Source organism: Gavialis gangeticus, unplaced genomic scaffold, assembly GCF_001723915.1.
Source record: "Gavialis gangeticus isolate Ggan-Ray unplaced genomic scaffold, GavGan_comp1, whole genome shotgun sequence".
Lineage (NCBI taxonomy): Eukaryota > Metazoa > Chordata > Crocodylia > Gavialidae > Gavialis > Gavialis gangeticus.
This window is the reverse complement of record NW_017728992.1, coordinates 179,699,360-179,719,804: the sequence shown is the minus strand read 5'-3', so window position 1 is coordinate 179,719,804 and position 20,445 is coordinate 179,699,360. Positions and strand designations below refer to the sequence as shown.

The 20,445-nt window shown below is 43.1% G+C and overlaps 1 protein-coding gene across 1 annotated transcript in view; it reads right to left on the bottom strand.

Annotated features, from left to right (window-relative positions):
* The window catches only part of MED30 (mediator complex subunit 30), a 28,715-nt gene extending 14,208 nt beyond the window's left edge, over window positions 1–14,507 (bottom strand). The window contains exons 1-3 of the mRNA XM_019528094.1: window positions 14,185–14,507; window positions 9,686–9,844; window positions 4,458–4,568 (exon numbers count right to left, since the gene is read on the bottom strand). Of these exons, the coding sequence (XP_019383639.1) occupies window positions 4,458–4,568; window positions 9,686–9,844; window positions 14,185–14,358 (444 nt within the window). The 5' untranslated portion in view covers window positions 14,359–14,507. The remainder of the gene's footprint in view (window positions 1–4,457; window positions 4,569–9,685; window positions 9,845–14,184) is intronic.
* Between the last annotated feature and the right edge of the window lie 5,938 nt (window positions 14,508–20,445).

Sequence of the window (20,445 nt, the reverse complement as noted above, 5' to 3'; positions counted from 1 at the left end):
CCTGTTGGCCAAGACAGGAATATATTACCTATTAAATGCCTTGTACATGGGTCTGCATTTCAAACTAATGAATGGTTAGATCTTAGGTAAGACAGAATCACAAGAACCTATAAAAAAAAAGAGGAAAAAACTGAAGAGAGCGCGAGCACAGCAACACCATGAGACTGGAGTATTCTAGAGTGTTTCCAGGCACACATCTTTTCTTTCTTGCTGCTTTTTAAGCTTGTCACATATTACTTCACATATTTCCTAGGATGCAAAGGCAAGAAACTTGTGGAAAATACTGACATTTTAGAATGGATGCAAACTTCCAAAATCTTTAAAAGCTTTGCAGAACTTATTTAGATGTCCTGAAAATGGCAGCTATTAATGCTACCACTTGGCATTTATACAGTGTTTAATTTTTAAAGCCCTCTATGTACATACCTAAATTAACTCTAATAATATTCCTGTGAAGCACTGTAACTATTTGATAAAAAACTGAAGCACAAAGTTTGGCCATCTCACTTCTGCTGCTGCTTCACACCCAGGACAATTAATTTACATGAAAAAAATCCCAGGAAATAAAAATCAAGAATTCCTTGCACCTACTACCACAGTCAAACAACTGAGGTAGATTATGTGCTTTCCCTTCCCCCATAAAACAGGCAATATACATACAAATACAGTAATTTAAATGAGAGAACCACAGCCCTGTCCAGACCATGCTTTCAAAATGAATCCATAATTCTCTGTTGTCACAGCAAGCACTAACTATGGCTTGTGTCCACATACAACAAGGTTTAAACCGAAGAACCAAGTTTCTTGTCAGAGGTTTGGCTTTTACACAATGGTCTTTTAGCGAATGGTTTATCCCATTTAATTTGCTGTGTTGACAGAGAACCTAATCCTATTTAACAGGTTCAACAAGTCCTCTATCCTCCAGCTTCCCTTAATGGTAGAAAATTTCAAAGGGCATTAAAATTCACCAGAGCACAAGCTGGTAATGCCACCCTCTGTCACTGTATGCTCTACTGAGCCTCTTTTACTTTCTCTGTCATAGATGCCATGGCTGGATTCCAACCTAAAAAGGGCCAGGCAGGAGCAGAAGAGAAAACTGATGTAGAGTTGGCAATAGTAATGAATAAGGTGTTCAATAAAAAGCCCCGATTCTTCAAGCACTACATCAAGTCCCACCCCCGGTTCTATATAACACAAAGCGTAAGTTTAAAAATAAATGCGGCGTTTGAGTGAATATGCAGACACTGTTACATACATCCCTGAAGCCTGAAGGTTGCAGAGCCAGGATGAACTCTTGGTAGAAACTGGGTATGGCTAAGGAAGCAGAGACTGAAATAAATGATGGATCTGGTTCCATTGGCTTTTCTTAGGAGAAAAACATCAGGGAGGAAGATTTACTATTCCTAGTTAATAAATTCATAAACTTCCTATTCATCAAACATAATGAAAATCACCCATGTGCTTTTGAACACTCAGATGTACACAAATTGTACGGAGTCCAGCAGAAAGCAAAAAAAGTGGTTAGAGCTCTAGTAAACATGACCTACAAGGGCACATTTGATAACAGTCTTCAAATATGTAAAGGGTACATATATGGAGGATAAACTAATAGCCCCTGGCTGCAGAATAGTAACAGTAACAGCCTTACATTTTAACAAGGGAAATTTAGGCTGGATATTAGGAAGAACTTTCTCATTATGAGAGTGGTTAAGCACTGGAAGAGATTAGCTAAAGAGATAACGAAATCTCCGTCCTTGGAAAAATTTAAACGCAGAGTAGACAAACACGAGGATGAGATGGTTTAGATCAGGGGTGTTGTGGGACCAGATGAGTGGCATAGTGCTCCAGCTTGAATGGGACCCATACTGTGTGCAGCACTGATCCCAAACTAGCTGCAGTGAGTACTGCATGCTGTGCAATCCACTTGGGGCAGCCACTGCATGCAGTGTGGCTGCCACTCTGGCTGGAGTGCACCACATGCATTGTGCGTTCTGGCCGCTACAGGACCTGTGCCACATGCTGCATGGGTCCTAGACCAGCTGGAGTAGCTGCCAGATCCATTATGCTGGGAAAAGGGAACGGGGAAAATGAAGGAGGTCTGTGTGTCTGATCTGACACTGTGACACAGGCATGTGCCATGCCCTGCATCGGTCTGATGAGATCCCAGGGGTAGCACGGGGGCTGGATAGTAGGGCTCTGCAGGCTGGATCTGGCCTGTATGTTTGATGCCCCTGGTTTAAACAGAGATGATTCTGCCTTGAGAAGCGGGCTAGATCAGATAATTTCCTGATATCCCTGCCAGTCTTATTTTTCAATGATTCTATGAAGATAATGGTCACTGTAGTTTTTTATTTAGAGGGAGACAGAACAGGAGAAAAATCCAACGGCAAACAGGGGGAACTGGAGAAGTTGGTAAATATTTATCTGAAGAAATATTATGGAAAAAGTTTAATTGTTCTCTCAAAGGTTTTTTATTGGAAATCTGAAGACTAAATTCAGTTATTTAAGTGTAAATTAGAAGAAGTTCAGGGCAAATATCCATGCAATCCCAATTATGGTGTTGCCAAGAAAACCTCCACATTATGATCAACCTATTTTGTTAAAAATAAGATTTAGCTCCCATCATAAACATTTATGAAATTCCTTTCACAAGATCATCCCAAGGAGGTTTAAACACAAATTAGCATACAAGTACAACAACAAGGGCAAAAACATGTCATAAAACTATCAAAAACACAGCAAATATAGACAGTTAAGCTTATTAACAGTTAAAGATTGCAAATTAATGTGCATAAATTCATAGTATAACATTACATAGGATTTAATATATACGATCCGGCTACATTGACATGTAACAGATAAAATACAAGAAAGCTGACAACTGTTTTCCTCTACATTCACATGCTGTCCCCATTTATTCCCTGTGCAGAATGCATGCGTGATTAGAGAGTTTCATACCATCTTTCCAAGCCTAATTAGCAAAGAGAGGAGATGAAATATCAAAGAAGAGATTTTAGTGGGTTTCAGTTTTTCAAATGTTTTTCCTTACAAGAGTATTTTATTTACTTGGAATCTAGATACTCCTTCTCCTCTTTGTTTTTTTCCCCTACTATTTTACGTGTGTCCTACTTTTTGCCGGACAATTACTAGTCTGCTTATTTTACTCCCTCAAATACTTAGTAACTTACCTTTATATTTTACGGATTGAAAGAACAATGTGCAGAATTATGCTTTAGAACTACTACAAGTTTAGTAACCTAGGTACACTGTAGAAAAGGCCAATGTCATGCATTTTAGATTTTAATCAAATCGTAATTAAAACTGTACCTGTCATTCACACACTGATAATTTAACACAATGCTAAAGTGCTAGTATTTCTAGCATGTACCATTCCTTTTTTGTCTGGTTGTGTCACTGGCATAAAAAAAAAGCTCTCCCTCCATTTGTCAAAATACAAACTGAAGCCCTCTGCACTCCTCCTTATCCACAACACTGCTCTGATAAGACTACTGTTTGGCATACCACACACACACCCAATTATAACATATACCTTGGTCTGGGAAAGCAGAAAAAAGCACATGGGGCAGCGGGCCTAGTTCACCTGGAAAACCATACACCTTCCTCGGTTACAGAAAGATGCATACTAATTGATTACTGGGGACAAAAACAATCAGGGACAAGAGTAAATGTCATAGGTTAGTAAGAAGGATGCCAAGGGGTAACACCAAGCAGAGAACATAGAGGAAGAGGCAAGTCCAGTACTTAGTATCACTTACTCCCTCTATTCAGCTCCAAAGCTAAAGATTTAACCCTAACAGCTACTGCTGAATTGGCTTTTGCTCAGCCAAAAACTGCAGCCAATTCATCAGTGGCTGTTACAGGGTCAAACCTTTAGCTTTGGAGCTGCAAGGAGAGGGAAGTGACACTCATAACAAAACCCTGTCTCTCCTGCATGGGCCTGGGAAGGAAGCATGGCCCTGGCAGCCATTCCACCATTTCCATGCTTCCATTGAAATCAGCTCTCTCAGCTAACACACACACCAGTTTTGAATGGCTAATTTTTGTGCAAAAGGCAAGCGCAGTATGCAAGTAAATACAGACAAAGCACATCTGACTTTCTCTATATCTTGTGCTATCCACTATTTTAGGAGAGGGATCTAAGCAAGACAATAATCAGTCATCTTCTTACAATGAAGATACTAGAAGTGGAACTAAACTTAGTACCGCTGACTATGAAGGACTGTGAAGAATTGAGTCAGGAACCTTAATTTTGCATTCAGCCAGGGCAACAAAAATTTGAATGTTGTCCTGATGTACAACAAATATTTACTACTGAACAAGTTGTGATGTGAGGCCAATTAAGCAAACGTTGCATTTTTGGAGCAACGTAACAACAGAAGCTGCACGTTTACAGAGCAACACGTTTTCTGTTGTATGCAAGTGAAACTCTTTGGTACCTTATTTACTTCCATGATTTCCCTTCTCTCCTCACTAGCAAAACGAAGCTGGCTGGCAGCCCCATGATCATCATGCTTGGATCCATCCTCTTCAATATATGGAATAAGTTGCTGCGAAGGCAAACAAATTGTTATACAAAACAAACACTCTAGTTGCATGCTGCAAGCAGGAGGTCATTAGGAGGCAGCACTTGTTTTTTTTAACTAGTGCAAACTGCCCTAAACAGAGGAGATGGAGACATGGTTTATATGCAAGTCCCGCTCTACATGTTACAGGTACTGTGCAATTAAATGAAACCAGCTACAAGCCATAAAAAAGTCCAACCAGCTATAAAGTTGGACCTTGAAAATGTGTACTGATTATAGCTGGTTGCTATCGAGCCTTAATTTGCATAGGTAGCAGGGTCTGCTCTGTGGCTGGACTCTCAGGCACCGGGGTGCACCATACTGAGCTGGAGCTGAGTCCTGCAACTGAGGGCCATGGCAGAGCTCCACAATTGCCGTGATCCAGAGTCCCACAGCTTCACTCTGGGTCGCAGCAGCACCCTGTAGCTGTTAAGATCCACAGTCCCACAGCTTGGATGCTGGGTCCTGGCATCATCACTCCCAGTGGGGGAACTCAGCTGGTTTCTGGCAGCTGCAGGGTGTGGCTGTGATGTCCCAGGCCCAGGGGTGTGTGGAGCCCACAAGGCTGGGAGATCACAAGAGCTACATCTGGGGATGTGTGGGGTGCCCCCTTAGCTGGGAGCCCAGCAGTTGAAGAGCTTCCCAGGCATGGGAGCTTGCTTTTTGCCAGTAGAGGAAGCCCAGAATCAAGCTCCCCCTGTACTGGCAAAAAGGCTCTATGGGATCTAAAGCACTCTCTCACAATCATACCTCCTGCCATATATGTGTGGCATGGCAGGAGGCGTGATTGTGTGGATCATGTGTTAGATCCCATTGCACCTTTACTTGTATGCATACAGGGGCCTGGAAAGGCCTGCACAATGGTTGCATACATTGTCCCGCTCACCAGGGAAAGATTATGCTTTGAACAAATACAATCCCCCACTGAGCAACACCTGGGCCAATGTACTTGCACAATCTTCAACATGGCCTGTAAAGGACAAAGTCCAACTGTTATTTTTAAGTCCATGCCAACCACCTTTTTATTTTTGAACTTTGTATATTGTGGATGCACCTAAAAGAATCTTGACAAAAAAAGATGTCAAATAAGACTTTGGCTTTAAAGAAATCATAGAAAATTAGGGTTGGAAGGGATCTCAGGAGGTCATCTAGTCCAACCTACTGCTCAAAGCAGGATCAGCCCCAACTAGATCATCTCAGCCAAAGCTTTGTCTAGCTGGGTCTTGAAAGCCTGCCAGAATGGAGATTCTACCACCTCTCTGGGTAGTTGTAATAGTGCTCAGCTCAAATATCACATAATTCATCATTTCCTGCAAAATTACCATAGTGAATACAACTGGTCTGAAGCCAAAAATCACTGATGAAGTAGACCTGAATGGATTTTAATATCAGTACCATTCCTTTACGGAAAAAACCCTCCAAAACCCCCCACAGGATACTATTTTTTTTTCTATGCAATGAAAAGTACTACTGTACAAGTTAAGAACATTAGCCTGTTAGATTTTTTAATAATGGCTTATAGTTAATGGGCTCTGCATACGTAGGCTGCTGACAGATGCAATTAAACAAACAAACAAACCCCCCCAAAACCACTCCACAAACCAGCGCTTTACCAGAAGAGGAAGTGCGTTATTTTGACTCAGCTCCCCTGTGTCTGTATAGACTGTGCAATTAAGTGGGGCTTTTTGGCATTTTTATCTAAAGCTAGTTCAATCAACTATTAAATAAAAGTGCCAAAAAGCCTCACTGAAGCACACAATCTATAAAGACGCTGAATGAGCCAGGTCAAATTAATGTGATGCCTTGGTATGTGCTGTTTTTGGTGCAGGGGTGCACCAAGCTTAAAGCACTGTTTTTTTTTCATGTCTGGAAGCAGCCATTGTCTATTACTTGCTTCTTTATCCTTCCATGCTGGGGAAAATGAGATTTTGGAATGCTATAAATTTCAACACAGTAACTGAGTCCTCAAAACTTGAAGCTTCCAGCAAAATTACCTTCTTTCAGATGTGAAGGCAGTGTAACTAAACCGAAGAATATTAATTAATGGAAATATGGAAAGAAAGGATAAGGATTAGGGAATATGTTCTCAATCAAATTTATACTCATGTGTGGCTCTGGAAACTCAACCATTTAGGTTAAAAGAATATGGCAAAGAAAAAAAATCTCAACTGTTACTGCCACAGTCCAATATTTCTGTTATAGTTCAAATGGCACAAGCAGTTACCTCGTATCCACCACATTTATAAACTTAATGCACTAAGAGTGAAAGTTTCAGTAATGCTGCAGAATGGGTCTCTGCTCAAGGGCTTTTTAAGCAAACACAAAATGCTCATCTTAAGGTATAAGAGTAAAACCTACTGCCCACTTCAGACTTTCCCCAATATAAAAACAAAACAGAAAAAAAAAATGCAACACATTATTTGACAGCAGTTCTAGGAACAAAATGGCTCTGGGTAGGGACTTTAAAACTTGGCATGTCCATGTCCTAATTTCAAAAGCATCACCATGTTAAATGCTCTCAGAAAACTGATTTTAGGTACCAACATACACTTGAACCGTCTTCGAAAGTGGAGAAGCAATTAGGACTACCCAGTAGGGAAGTGAAAAGTTAAACAATTAATCATTTAACTGATAAGTGCAGTGATAGCCAGTTGGCTTACTGGTTATCCTTTAGCTTGGGGAGGGCATGGTTGGGCAAGGAAGTGGGAAAGCGAAGCAGTGTGGTACCTCAGCAGCAGTCAGAAATCTGCAGGGCAGGCAGAATGCAGGAGTGAGGAGGGGGTGGGGACTAGTACCCATAACCTAAGATGGATTTTCAACCTTTTTTAACAAGCGTACCCCTTCTGTCTCAAAGTTTCAGCTCATGTACCCCTTTATACTAAATTATTTGGGGAGGGGGGGCCTGAGCACATGCACACATGCACTTCCCCCACCCCCCAGCAGGTAACTTTGTGGGGTAGGGGAATGGCCCAGGGGGGAAGGCATATTGAGGCCCCTGTGGTGAGGGAGAGAGTAAGGTACAGACAGAGGCAGGGACTGGGGTGAATGAGGTCTTGGCCGGGCCAGGTCGTGGGACAACCGGAGCCTGGGTGGCTCATCCAGGGGCATGGGGGGGCCTCCTGCCATTGTGCACATCCCAGTGGAGGCCTGGGGGAGACGTGTCCTCTTGACTGGTGTGCACAGCAAAGGTGGCTGTTGCTGTGTGCTGGGCTTCGCACACTCCTGCAGCTGCTCTGGGAATGGTGCGATACTACACGTGTCCTGCCAGTGCAGCACAGCAGCAGCCGGCATGTGGCATCACACCACTTCTGGGTCACTGAGGACAGTCTACCTCCAGTCCCAAACAGCAACTCCCTCTTCACATTTGAATCCACTACGAGTCCATGTTTGCCTGTAGTACAGGATGCTAGCCTGCGGTATTGGCAGCCGGTGTGGGAGGGAGCTGGGAATGTAGCAGCAGACAGGGCAGAAAGCAGAGCAACAGATCAGTCAGGGAGCACAGACCAGGGAGCAGAAAGCTAAACACCAGGTCAGGCAGGGGAAGGGAACTGGAATAGCACTGGGGGAAGCTGCAGAGCTTACCTTGTGGCATATGCGCTAAAAAAATTGGCTTCCACTGTTTCACAGCCTTTGATTTAACTTCTTAGAAAGTAAATTTTTATCTCGCTTCTTTTTTTCTCTGTCCCCTCTTTTAATAAACGTAGTATTTGATAAAATTTACTAATACTAAGAACATTAAAGTTGAATAAGTAAAGCACTCAAAATTCAGGGAGTCTAATCAACTTAAATTAGCAATAAGATGCATGTCATAGTTGCTTCATGTCCTGACAAGGAGTTGAACTGTAAAACAATGCTGACTAAATTATTAATATATTTACACTGAAAAGAGATTTATATTAAAATGTTTAGGTCAATAACTTCTATCAAAGAAAAGAGTACAGCAATAAATAAGAAGAAAGTCTTTAAAGATGATAGTTTTGTTGATGGAATAAAGAAATCTAGGAACAGGAAAGGAGACTACGTACGACTCAGCAGCTTCTCCTTTTGAATGCAAAAATAACTGCTTTACATCACAAGTTCACCCAGCCCAGCAACATAATTCTATTATGTTTAGCTCATCTTGCACCTTTTCAAACTACATGTGCTAGTGAACACATTCTCCTTTCTGTACTAGTATATTTTCACTTCAGAACAAATAAACAGGCTCTGAAGGAATATGAAAGGGGGATAACAAAATACCGAAAGCTCCAGACAATGTGGATAAGACATCTCTTCACTCTGTTTCATAATACGCAAGACAAGGGACATTCAAGGAAATGGAGAGGTAGCACAATACATAATGGAGGTATTGAAAGGTATCCATGAGGTCATGTTTTAGCAGTTTGGGGGGGGGGCGGGGGGGGGAAGGAAACAAAGAGCAACAGTCTCAAGTTGCAGCAAGGGAAGTTTAGGTTAGATACTAGGAAAAATTCTCACCAGGAGGGCAGTAAAGCACTGGAACAGGCTGTTCAGAGAGGTTGTGGAATCTCCATCCTTAGAGGTTCTTAAGACTTGGCTAGATAAAGCCGAGGCTGGGATGATATAGTTGAGGATGGCGCTGTTTTGAGCAAGGGCTAGATCAATGTTTCTCAACCCATGGGTCATGACCCAAAAGTGGGTTGCAAGAATATATAAAAGGGTTGTGAGCAAATATTAAAAATAGAGTCTCCTTTAAAGGAGAAAAACCGTGGTAAACCGTGGCTTCTCCCTTGCAGGCTGGCAGAGTTCCAGCCTGCTTGGGGCAGCTTGGTGCCCCCTATGCCTTACACTTCCTCCCCCGATCCCCCCACACACAGAGGGGACTGGGGGCAGCGGGTTGGGAGTGAGGGGCACTGAGTTGGAACTGTCCATTGATGTTTACAAATGGGTCCTGGTACAAAAAAAGAGTTGAGAACCACTGGATTAGATGACCTCCTGAGGGCCCTTCCAGCTCCAATTTTATGATTCATTTAAAATAAAGCAGCTTTTTTTTTTTTTTGGGCTGAAACAGTTTAACAAAGTGACACATGGTAAAATAAATATCAGTCAGCCACAACAATTTTAAATAAAAACAAAATGCTTACCTCTATGGGGACAGGATCAAGCCCTGCACAGTTTTCATTGCATTTGTCATAGACTAATCTTAATTTTCTGAAGAGTATTGACAGTTGACGGAGATGTTCTTGCAGCTTTCCTAATCTGTCTTGGTATGTTCCAGTGTGATAGGTGACACCATTTGGCAACTTAAAAAGCCAAAACAACAAGTTATTTATTTATTTCTGTATTAACACAAATTCTCTCTTCCACCAATAAAATAAAGTAAATAAGGATATGGACATATAGAAAAATTTACCATATGGTAAAAAGGAGCTGGGATTTAATTTGGGTCTTCTATTCTGTGGTATCTGCTACGCACATACTTTTTATCCAGTAAGTGAAAAGCCTGTAATTTACTTCTCTCTCTTTGAAGGCTAAAAGGTCCCAGGTTAGCTTCTATTTATGAAACGGTCAGATCATGCAGTTAAGCAGTTATTGTGAACTACAATAATCTCTTAGTGTATACATAACCCTACAAAAATCGCCTTTTATTTTTAAATACATGACAATACATGCACTTTGCCCACTAACACAGTCATGGATGTTACTCCCATTCTCTTTGCAGCAAAACTCTGCACTGTATCTGCTGATTTGATGTGCCAAATCACACAGATCCACACACATTCACCCCAATTCAAAACAGAAAATCTTTTTCAAGTTTTCCCTACAGTCAGAAGTGAAAATAATGACAATTTCTTTCCTTTACAAAATGCTCACACTCATAAACTTTATAGTAATCCAAGATTCCTTGTGTCACACATCTGCCTGGCCAAGAAACAAAGTAAAAAAACTCATTTTCTTACTGCTGGTCATTCAGAGAACAAAAGCGGTTTAGTGGAGATCCATCTTAGCCAAGTACTGAAAGGATATATAAGCATAAATGCCCACAAAAAGAACTGAACCATCAAATCCATAAAAAAAATTTTAGTACTGCTACATAAAATACAGAATAAATGTGTTATTAAATAATAATGTTCATTTCTATCACTCAATTTAGGTGCATTAGAAGCATATGGCTTTCTTTAAGCATTAAAAAGAGGACCTGGACAGATACTTTATATTTATTAAATCAATTATATATGAATTAAATTGAACTTAAAAGCAACATTTTCTTGGACTGTTTATTTTTTTATTAAAATAATTTAGGTAAAGGAGACAAATGTAGCTTTTGTATTTTTTTTAAATCTTTCATCTGGTTGAAGGTAATTTTCCAACCAACTGGTTATACCTTGGTCACCGTATTTTCCTGCATACCATGCTGTCCCCTACCACATACAACACATACCCTGTTTTTGGAAAACAAAATGTAGGGGGAGAAAAGATTTTTCCGGTTATGGCCAGCTGCATGACTCCAGAATAAGACTTTCTGGAAACAGAGCATCCAGGAAGTGTGGCATCCCAGGAGCCAGTTGGGAGCTGGGTGAGGGCTGGCAACAGGAACCTCCTGGTGTGGTAGGACAACAACAAGGCTAGGCCACAGGCTGTGGCAAGGGCAGTCATAAGATTTACTTCTTTAATGCATATAGTCTTTATATAAGTTTCTGTAAATAATAAAGTGTTGCTTCCACGTTACAAAACTCATCATGCTATTATAGGCTGCATGCAGTCGCCTGCTCAGTCCCAGCCAGCTCAGTGGCTCTTCAGCCAAAAGCTACTGCCTCACTAGCATCTGTGAGAAGGTTAACACTGGACTCCATGCCTGCTGTCTGAGGGACAAGTGACAGTCAACTTGGCAGCCACAAGTCACCATCTGCTTGCTCTACTCTAAGGACAGGAAACCCCCAGCACATATGCCAATTAGTGGCATGTGGAGACATTTCCCTCAGCATGCCAGGAGGTGTGCCGAGGAAAATGTTAAAAAAAAAAGAAGTTTTTTTTAAGTTACTTCTCTGAAGCAACCGCAGCTCCTGGCACAATAGCGGGTACCGAAGGTGGGGTGAGGAGAGCGTAAGTAGGGAGGCAGAAACACTGTCTGCGTTCTGCTGACCATACCCTCATGTCTGTGGTGATGCTGAGCACGTCACAAAGGTTCAAACTCAGCCACAGGCACAGAGGGCAGGGCCAGCGAACGCAGACTACGTCCCTGCCTGCGCTGTCCTGACCCCACCCCTGGGGCCTGCCGTGGTGCTGCAGCTTTTATGAACTTCTGTGAAGTGCTCAGCACCGCCACAGACATTAGAAGCCCCTTCCCCTCTGCGTACACGAGGGAAGCATGTGGCTCTGGGCGGCAGCTAAACTCTCAGTTTGCAAAGCACAGCACCAGCACCAACATGCAGTAGTCTGTTGGTGCTGGTGCTGTGCTTTGCAAACTGAGAGCTAATGTTGCATATTATTCAGTTTACTTTGCTCTGTTAAAATTGATTCACACTTAGTTTCTGCTCTTTCAAACTAGGTCATATTATTCCGTTTTTTACTTGCTTAAAACAGTTCATTATTCAGTTTATTTTAATCTCTCTACTCTGCATTCCTACATTTAAACATTTCATAATGCACACCTTTTTGTTTTTCTGCTCTCCGAATGCCTTCTTGGAAATATTTCAGTAATTCAATTCTTTCTGATTTTCTGCTTTCTGTTTGCCTGTTTACATTGTTTGCGTGAACTTCAGGAAAAGTTACAGTTAGAAGGCATACAAAGGTAGTATATGAAATCTTATTTATTGTCACCAGGTTTAGAATTTTTAGAAAACCTGGTATTTACTGAAAAAGGCAACATCTATTATTATTAACTACATTACTATACAGTGCGTCCTGCCACGTACCACCCAACTCTGGTTTTGTTTTTCTGGCATGCCAGCACTCTGGCACCTTACACGGTAGACATGTTTCTTTCAGCACCCTGGCCAAAAATATTGCTGTATTCAATGCTGCTTCTACTCCAGAGGACTCACCTGTGGTTTAGTGGTAGAATCCTTTTCTACCACACAAGAGACCTGGGTTCAATTCCCAGACACTTCAACTACAGCCATGGAGGCACCAAACATCTGGGCTCAGTCTGGTCTTTGGATTCAGTGGCCTAAAGGGAGGATGGAAGGTCTGGGCAGCCTTCACTCCTCCAAAAATTTCTGTCCAGGTATATGCATATACTATGATCCAGGAGGATTGATGGTTGTCATCTACTCCAGAGAAGGAAGAAAAAAAAAAAATCACCTTCCCTACTTAAGATGCATAACACAGCTAGGATGGGTGATTTTGTAGAAAAAGTGTATGTGGTACCCAAGTAAATACAGTAAAATGAGTCCACACAGACATCTCTGCAAACCTTGCAGAATCTCAGCTGGCATATGCTGTTTTCCCTGGCACAGAGTTGTATCATGGATGCAACACTCATCCTTTTTTTTTTTTTAAATTAAAATATGTAAATTCATGAGGAACGATGTTAGATACCATTCTAAAATTATCAAACTATTATTCATAGTTTTTTGGACCCACTGCCCAATTCTTCTGCAATATTTTTGTACCTAAACAAAATTACAAAATAGCAACAGGTAATTTCTAAGCAAATTTAAAAAAAAAAAAGCACGACAGGAAGAAAACATGCTGATTTTACCTGCCTACATGTTTCGAGAATAAGAGTCTGTTCTCAAAACAGAACTACATCCAGGAAAGAGTTTGTTAATTCTCTCAGAAAACAGCCTCCTAGCCAAGATTACCTGTGCCATTTCTGGACTAGGGAAAGAATATGAAGAGTATAAGACTCAATTTTGGCTAGAAAACAGTATTATGGAATATGACTGATCAAATGGGATTCTTCAGTTTGGAAAAACGCAGGCTTGGCGGGACCTGGTGGCTGCCTATAAGTACATCGGGGTGTAACATCAGGATCTGGGGGGAATGCCTGTTCACCAGAGCGCCCCAAGGGATGACAAGGTGAAACAGTTACAAACTCCTCCACGACTGTTTTAGGCTGGATATAAGGAAAAACTTCTTTACTGTCCAAGCCCCCAAGGCCTGAGGCAGACTCCCCCGAGGTGGTGCAAGCAACTACTCTGGACTCCTTTAAGGGACATTTGGACCTTTATCTTGCTGGGATCTTGTGACCCCAGCTGACTTCCTGCCCCTAGGGCAGGGGGCTGGACTCCATGATCTCTTGAGGTCCCTTCCAGACCTAATGAAATCTGTGAAAAGGTCTCTGCAGAACTATTCTTTGAGGGGCAGCAAAATACAGCAATGCAATTTGTTTACAAGTGCATTGCTTTGGTCTCAAAACTTAAAAGCAAAAACAAAAGTCCTAACTGGAGATTGCCACCTTTGCAAGACGGTCGCTCAACAGAGACACGACAGGAGCCTACAAACAGCCTCCCAGCCCACCCCTGACCCCTGCCCTTCACGCAGCAGGGTCAGGAACTCGCCATCCAAGCGACTTGCCAGGACAGATGCTGAGTCCACGTCGTTGCAGCCCGCGAGTGGTCCAGCACGAGCGACCTGTGCCCGGAGCCGGCCGGAAAGACCCGGCGGAGGGGGAGGGGAGGTGGGCAGCGTTTCTCACCTGCATGTTCCTCAGCAGCTGAAAGATTTCCATGGTCCGGAAGACAATGTCCTGCACGGTCTCCTGGCCAATGCGGCAGAGAGAGGCGGTGTTCACTTCCCGTGCGGCCTGGGCCTGCGGGCCCGAGAAGGCGCCGGGGGGCATCGCTGCCCCGGCCAGGGGTGGAGTGGACATCACGCGGGTCCTGTCGGGGGAAGGAGACGAGCGACGGGGAAAGCTCTGATGTCGCACCTCAGATCCAGGCCGCGGCGCGTGGAAGGGGGGGACAGTTACCGTGGAAACCGCCGGACGAGAAAGGACAGGACAGCCCGGATATCCTCCCCGAGCCCGCCGGAAGTGACGTTTGCTCAGGAGGCGAGGCGGGGCAAAAGGAGCAGGGAGGGGCGGGGCTAGGAGACGGCCTAGTGATTGGTGCTCGCTTGGAGCTCAGAGCTCCTGGCCCCGGCGGGAAGCGGGAGGGGCAGGGGTGAGGTAAAGACGCAGCAGAACGTAGGCTGAATGCAGCTTTGTGAGGCTGGGCAGCGGCAGAGGTGGAAAGGGGACTTCCAAAAGGAGGTGCCAAGCATCATTGGAAAGTGCTTTGTATTAAAAGCCAAGGTAACAACGCCAGCCACTCATACGTTGGTTCCCCATGGGGAGTGAAGAGAGTGAGTGCTGAAGGTGTTCTTGGAGACCGTGATCCATGATGACATGCCCTGAGCATGCCAAGTGAAAAACTTGAGAGTTATGGATGGAACATTTTAGTACACTAGGATCATTTTGCATAGATTTGTCTCCTCCCTATTGAAAGCAAAACAGCAATTCTGCTACAAAGGAATGGGAAATCATGAAGACAACAGGTCTCTCTCAAGTTTTACAATAAAAAAATCCATGTTTCAAAAGGCCACTCAAAATCATAAAATTGTAAGTTTGGATGGAAAGCAAAGTGTCATTTAGTCCACTTCCAGGACACATGCGAGAATTCACTGTTCCTAAACATTTCAGACAGATGCCTTTTCTTCAAAACTTAATGTGACAGAGAATCCATAACTTCCCTGTGCAGCTTGGTCTAAGCTTGGCTTGCCACTCCCAAACATTCAAAAAATATGGAGCATACTCCCACAACCATAATATTGTCTTAAAAATCATAATATACATTTGGCCTTCTGATTTTGAACAGTTATGGTAATCTGGGATCATATTTTCATGCTTTTCCCCCAGCAATCATGCAGCCTGGAAACTTTTTTTTTAAATAAAGACTGAGAATCTCATGTATCTATATGAGTACAGGAACTGAGGCCACTGTTTTTCATTTATCTTACTAGTTTGAAAATCAAGCCCAAATCCTGCTCATTTTAATAATATAAATAATAATATTCCATGAATAAAATGAGTAAGATTAGGTCCTTAAGCCTACCTATTTTGTCAGTTCCTTCTGAGACATGATCTATACATAGTTTTGGTTAGTTAGGCATATGATTTTCTTTTACCAATATAGGTATACTAGTTCAAATCCTTCTGTGGATGCACGTATACCAGTCTAGCCTACCCTTTTTTCCGTACAAGAATAGCTATAAAGCACCTTCATACTGATACAAATATATCTGCTCCAGGGAGCTTATATTGATTTATCTATCCTTTCTAATTAAATTGGTGGAGCTTTCTAGTATAGAGCCTGAGTTAGCTATTGTACATTGAAAACACAGTTGACTATCTGAGGGCAAATAAATATACTTCTGAACAAATGGTGGAAAAGAAACTAATATCAGTGCTGGCTTTCTTTTTCTTTTTTAAAGACAATTAAGTTTGAAGGTGAAAAAATCAAAATTCCTGTTTTCACAATCAATTGTCCTATAGCTAGGACATTTTTAAAGATTCTGAAAATGACTGCCTGAAAACCCGGATGAGGTCATTTGCACACCAGAAGCTTTTTATATCTCCAGTGCATTACAAAGTACAGAGTTAAAGTAGTTTTCTATCCTAATATTACCTTATATACAGTATATTGTATGAAATGCATCATGTCTTTATTTCTAAGGAAAATCAAAAGTCTGAACTGACACACAGATTTCTTAATAGAATGAGAGAAGAAAGTAGCTAAGCATTATTCAGGGACAATCAGAAGCAAGCTGTTGCAGCAGTTATCTTTGCCCCTTGGAAACAGATTAATAAGGGGAAGGAAACAATACATAGCTTTTTCTGACTGTGAGAAAACAGTAATTTTCTTTCTAAGACATTCCCCTAGCTAACGCACAATGCAATTACAAACGATCATAACAAACACATGTGCATTAACAAAGCTGCAAAATAAAATGTATTAAGAACATGGCTACATTTTCTATATAGATTATACAACTGGATAAGGATTACACTGACCCAGTTCTTTCATGATCAAATGTGTATACAAATAGTTTGCTACACTCCATCTTCCCTGTTTTCCGCATATATTTATACAGCTTTCTAATTAAAACCTGTTTCATAAATTGATTATAAAAGTTTCTTATAAAAATCAGAAGCTATTTTCAGGCCAACAGGCTACTACCATTACTAATAATAAGTAAAATAAAGTGCAGCTCACTATCTTTTGTCTAGTCAGCATTTGGCAGATATAGTGCTAGCTCTTACAGAAATGCTGTGCTCTGTGTGAAGGATTGAGCTCAGTTTTGCCTTGCTGGAAGACATTAGTTTGTGCATATAGGCCAGGGCAACAATGCAATTAGTATTCAGTTCCAGTTTGCTAGAGTACAAATGCCAATGCTTTCCTAACCATGTGTCCACATGCAAGAATCTAGTTGAGAGTCCAAACACCCTTTCCTTTATCCCTGAGGGATGGGATTCTCTGAATCTTGGTTGGATTGTACCTTCTGAGTTTTTGCTCCCATACAAGGGACTAGGAACCTCCTCATAACTTTTTCCTACTTGGGCCAGAAAACACAGAAAAGTATAGGTAGGTAGGTATTCAGGAACCCTTTCATAAAATAAGGAGTTAAACATAATAATATGGCACACTTGATTCTCTTTTTGACCAAGAGTGTTGGTTTGGAAGTGACCAGCTAAGGAGGTTCCCATGTTCATATCAGTACTGATTTTTATGGCATCATTTCAAACACGTCTCTGGATATATTGCCAACTGCAACACAGTATCAAATCTCTCTTCTTTCTCTTTCTAGCCAGGTTTATGGAGAAGCTAGTAAAGGTCTGTCAAAGGGTGCATGCTTAATAGTTTAAATTGGTGGAGCTCCCTGGCAGGGTGCTTGCCTCCTGGCTGCACCATGGGCCACTACTCCCTTCTGGTAGGGGAGGGAAAAAAAGGGACAGGCTGCCAATGTCAGGGAGAGAGGGGAGGGAGAGGAAAACAGAGCTTACTTCCCATAAACAGTACCTGCCTTAGAGGAAGGGGGAGGGAGAAAGGGAAGGAGAGAGTAAGCTGTACCTGCAGAAGTAGAAGGGAGAGGGAGAGAATAGTCTACAGCACACATACTTAAAATCTGGAATTGTACCAGAAGGATGCTCCAGGGGCACCAGTGTTGGTCTCAAACATGTTGGGCCTCAAGATCAGCCACAGCGAGGTGCCTTGGAGCATCTTAACTTCTGTATTTCTAGTTTGGAAGTGTTTTCTAGGCAGAGGTGAGCAGGACATTCTCAGGAGGTCCCAGCCAGGGCATGTGTTGCTGTGAAGCAAATGTGCACTTAATTATATGGCAGGACAATTTTATACTTGAGCTCAGAATCAAGTCAATCACCAGATTTAGGGGAAAGAAGGATTTTTCCCCTCTTTTTTTAACAGATTTTTTTTTAACTGATTGGCAAACACTCTGACATTTTACTCTATAGTGCTGAACATGAGCTTCTTCCTAGGATCATTTGAGCATATAGGGCACAGCTACACGTGCAGTTAATATAACTGAATTTACTCCAGGGCAGTTTACACCAAAGAAAATTGATCTGGGCACAGCGTCTACTCATACACCCAGTGATGGGAGCAAATTGAGCCCGGGGGAGCAGTTTAGGCCAGGGATGCTCCTGGCCTGCTGCTGCAGCCAGGGGAAGGTCCAGGTACCAGCTACAGCTGGCCACAGCTACCTGGGCACCAGCCCCATCCTCTAAAAGGCTGCCCTGTGCTGCATTCTCCAGCCACACACTTCTCTGGCTCCGAGCAGTTTGAAGCCTGCTGGCACAGTCCTCCAGGATGTTGCATGAGCCTATGCCAGGGGCTCACAAGCTGAATATGGCCCAGCGGGTGCTCACTAATTAATTGGATCTGGCTCAGACTGGCTGCCCCTGCTGTGCTCCACCTGGGGCAAGCTGTGGAGGCAGCATGTGCACTCCCAAGCTCGCCCATGGGGGGGGCCCCAGTTTTGGCCTCAGCCCTGGCCCCAGCAAGTGCACACAGTTTTCAGGTAGGGCTGCTGGTGCTGCTTCTGCAGCTGCCCAGGGAACTGCTTAGTTCCCCTGGCCTCCAGTGGCTTCTCCTGTGGTCCCTGCTGCAGACTCTGGACAGCAGATAAGGAAATGGTAGGCAGGGGGGAAGCTGCAGCTGGGTGGGAGCAAGGTGTTGGCTCTGGGGCTGGTGGGAACGCAGAGCCTGGAGCATAGGGCTGGGGCCAATGGGAGCACAGGGCCTATGACAGCTCCAGGGCTGGAGGGAATGCGGGGCCAGGGTGGGACAGCAGCAGCTCCCACTCCAACTCAGTGGGAGTTCAGGGCTGGCCTGGCCCCATTGTGTGGGGCTCCCTGTGGCTCATATGCAGCTCCTGGGACTCACTTGAGAGCCACATGCAATGGAGCTGGCAGCCTGGTCCAGTTCCCTGCCGCCACATGCAGCTCCTGGCTGAAGCCATGTTACCAGGGGGCTCTGCCTGCTGTGGGCCATGAGCATCCTGAGGGCCTGCTGCCTGCTAGTGCTGCTGCCACCAGCAGCAGGGGATGTGCATCATGGGGTGTATGTGTGTGTGTGGGGGGGCCCACACCCCCCCAGACCCCATCATACCCACACACACACATACACCTCCCACACCTTCCCCCACACCCTCCCTCAAAAACCACCACATACCCCCGCACTCCCCACACCTCCACACACCCCCAGAAACCCCAAGCCCACACCCCAAACATGCATACCCACCCACACATCCGCATCCCCCACAAACCCCACATCCTCACACACACACCCACACCCCCCACTCTCCACACGCTCCCTCACACATGCACACACACCACCCACATACAATATACAAGAGTAAGTCTTTATTTTGAGCTATTATGCAATCACCTCTCTATATACTATGCAAATGCATACAACCCTCATCCCTCTCGTGAAACTGTAACTGTTGTTGTTCTCATGTGGTAACTTGTTACACCATGTCCACAAACAAAATTGAACCAGTGACAACAGTATAAATGTACCAAAAAATATTTATTAAACATACAGGTTCTTTGAAAGAGTATTTATGATGATTTGAACCCAAAATATTATTTAACTAGAACTATGAACAAAATTTAAACTTTTTTTTAGAGTTTCAAAAACACAAATAAACAATTTGCTGAGTCTGCAATTCACACTGTTTTCAAACTAACAATTACTTCCAAAAAACATTTCTTAACTGTTTTAACTAAATATTGCATTCCTCACAAAGCAGCAATGATGTACTGTTGTGCACACAAGCAAATCACTTACAATCTTCGCATTGTTTCTGCGTTTTGTGGTCATCTGCCCTTGGACAAAAAGCATAATGCCAACTCATGCTTGCATAAGGTTCTAGTGGGGTCCATTGTAGCAATTTGTAATTTGTGGCAGTCATACCAGACTTGATGGACTTAGCCAGATTACGTGTAGCCATCATTCTTCATTCTTTTTGTCCAATCAATAGTTCTCCAAGCTCCTGCAAAAAAAAAAGCACCATCTTTTTAAATGTGATTTTTGCTTCCAGTTTGTGTTGTGATCTAGCCAAATGATGAGGCTGGCAACGGCAGCCACCTCCAGCATATTGGAAAATAGTGTCATTGGCCACCTGTTGATTTTTGATCTGCAGGTGGTCATACAAACTAAGTGCTCAAGGTTATCCACCCCACCTTGTTTTTATTGTAGTCATGGATGATGTCTGGCTTTCTTTGCTCTCCACCCACTAACAGGTCATGGTGCATGCTTGACAGCAACAGCACAACTTTGGAACATAGGAAACTAGAGTGAGTTCCCCCTCAAAAGCCCAAATGGATGAAGAAGTTTACCCTTCTTTGATTTGCTTGCATTTCGTTTGGGATATCAGCCTTGTTAATCTGAATTGT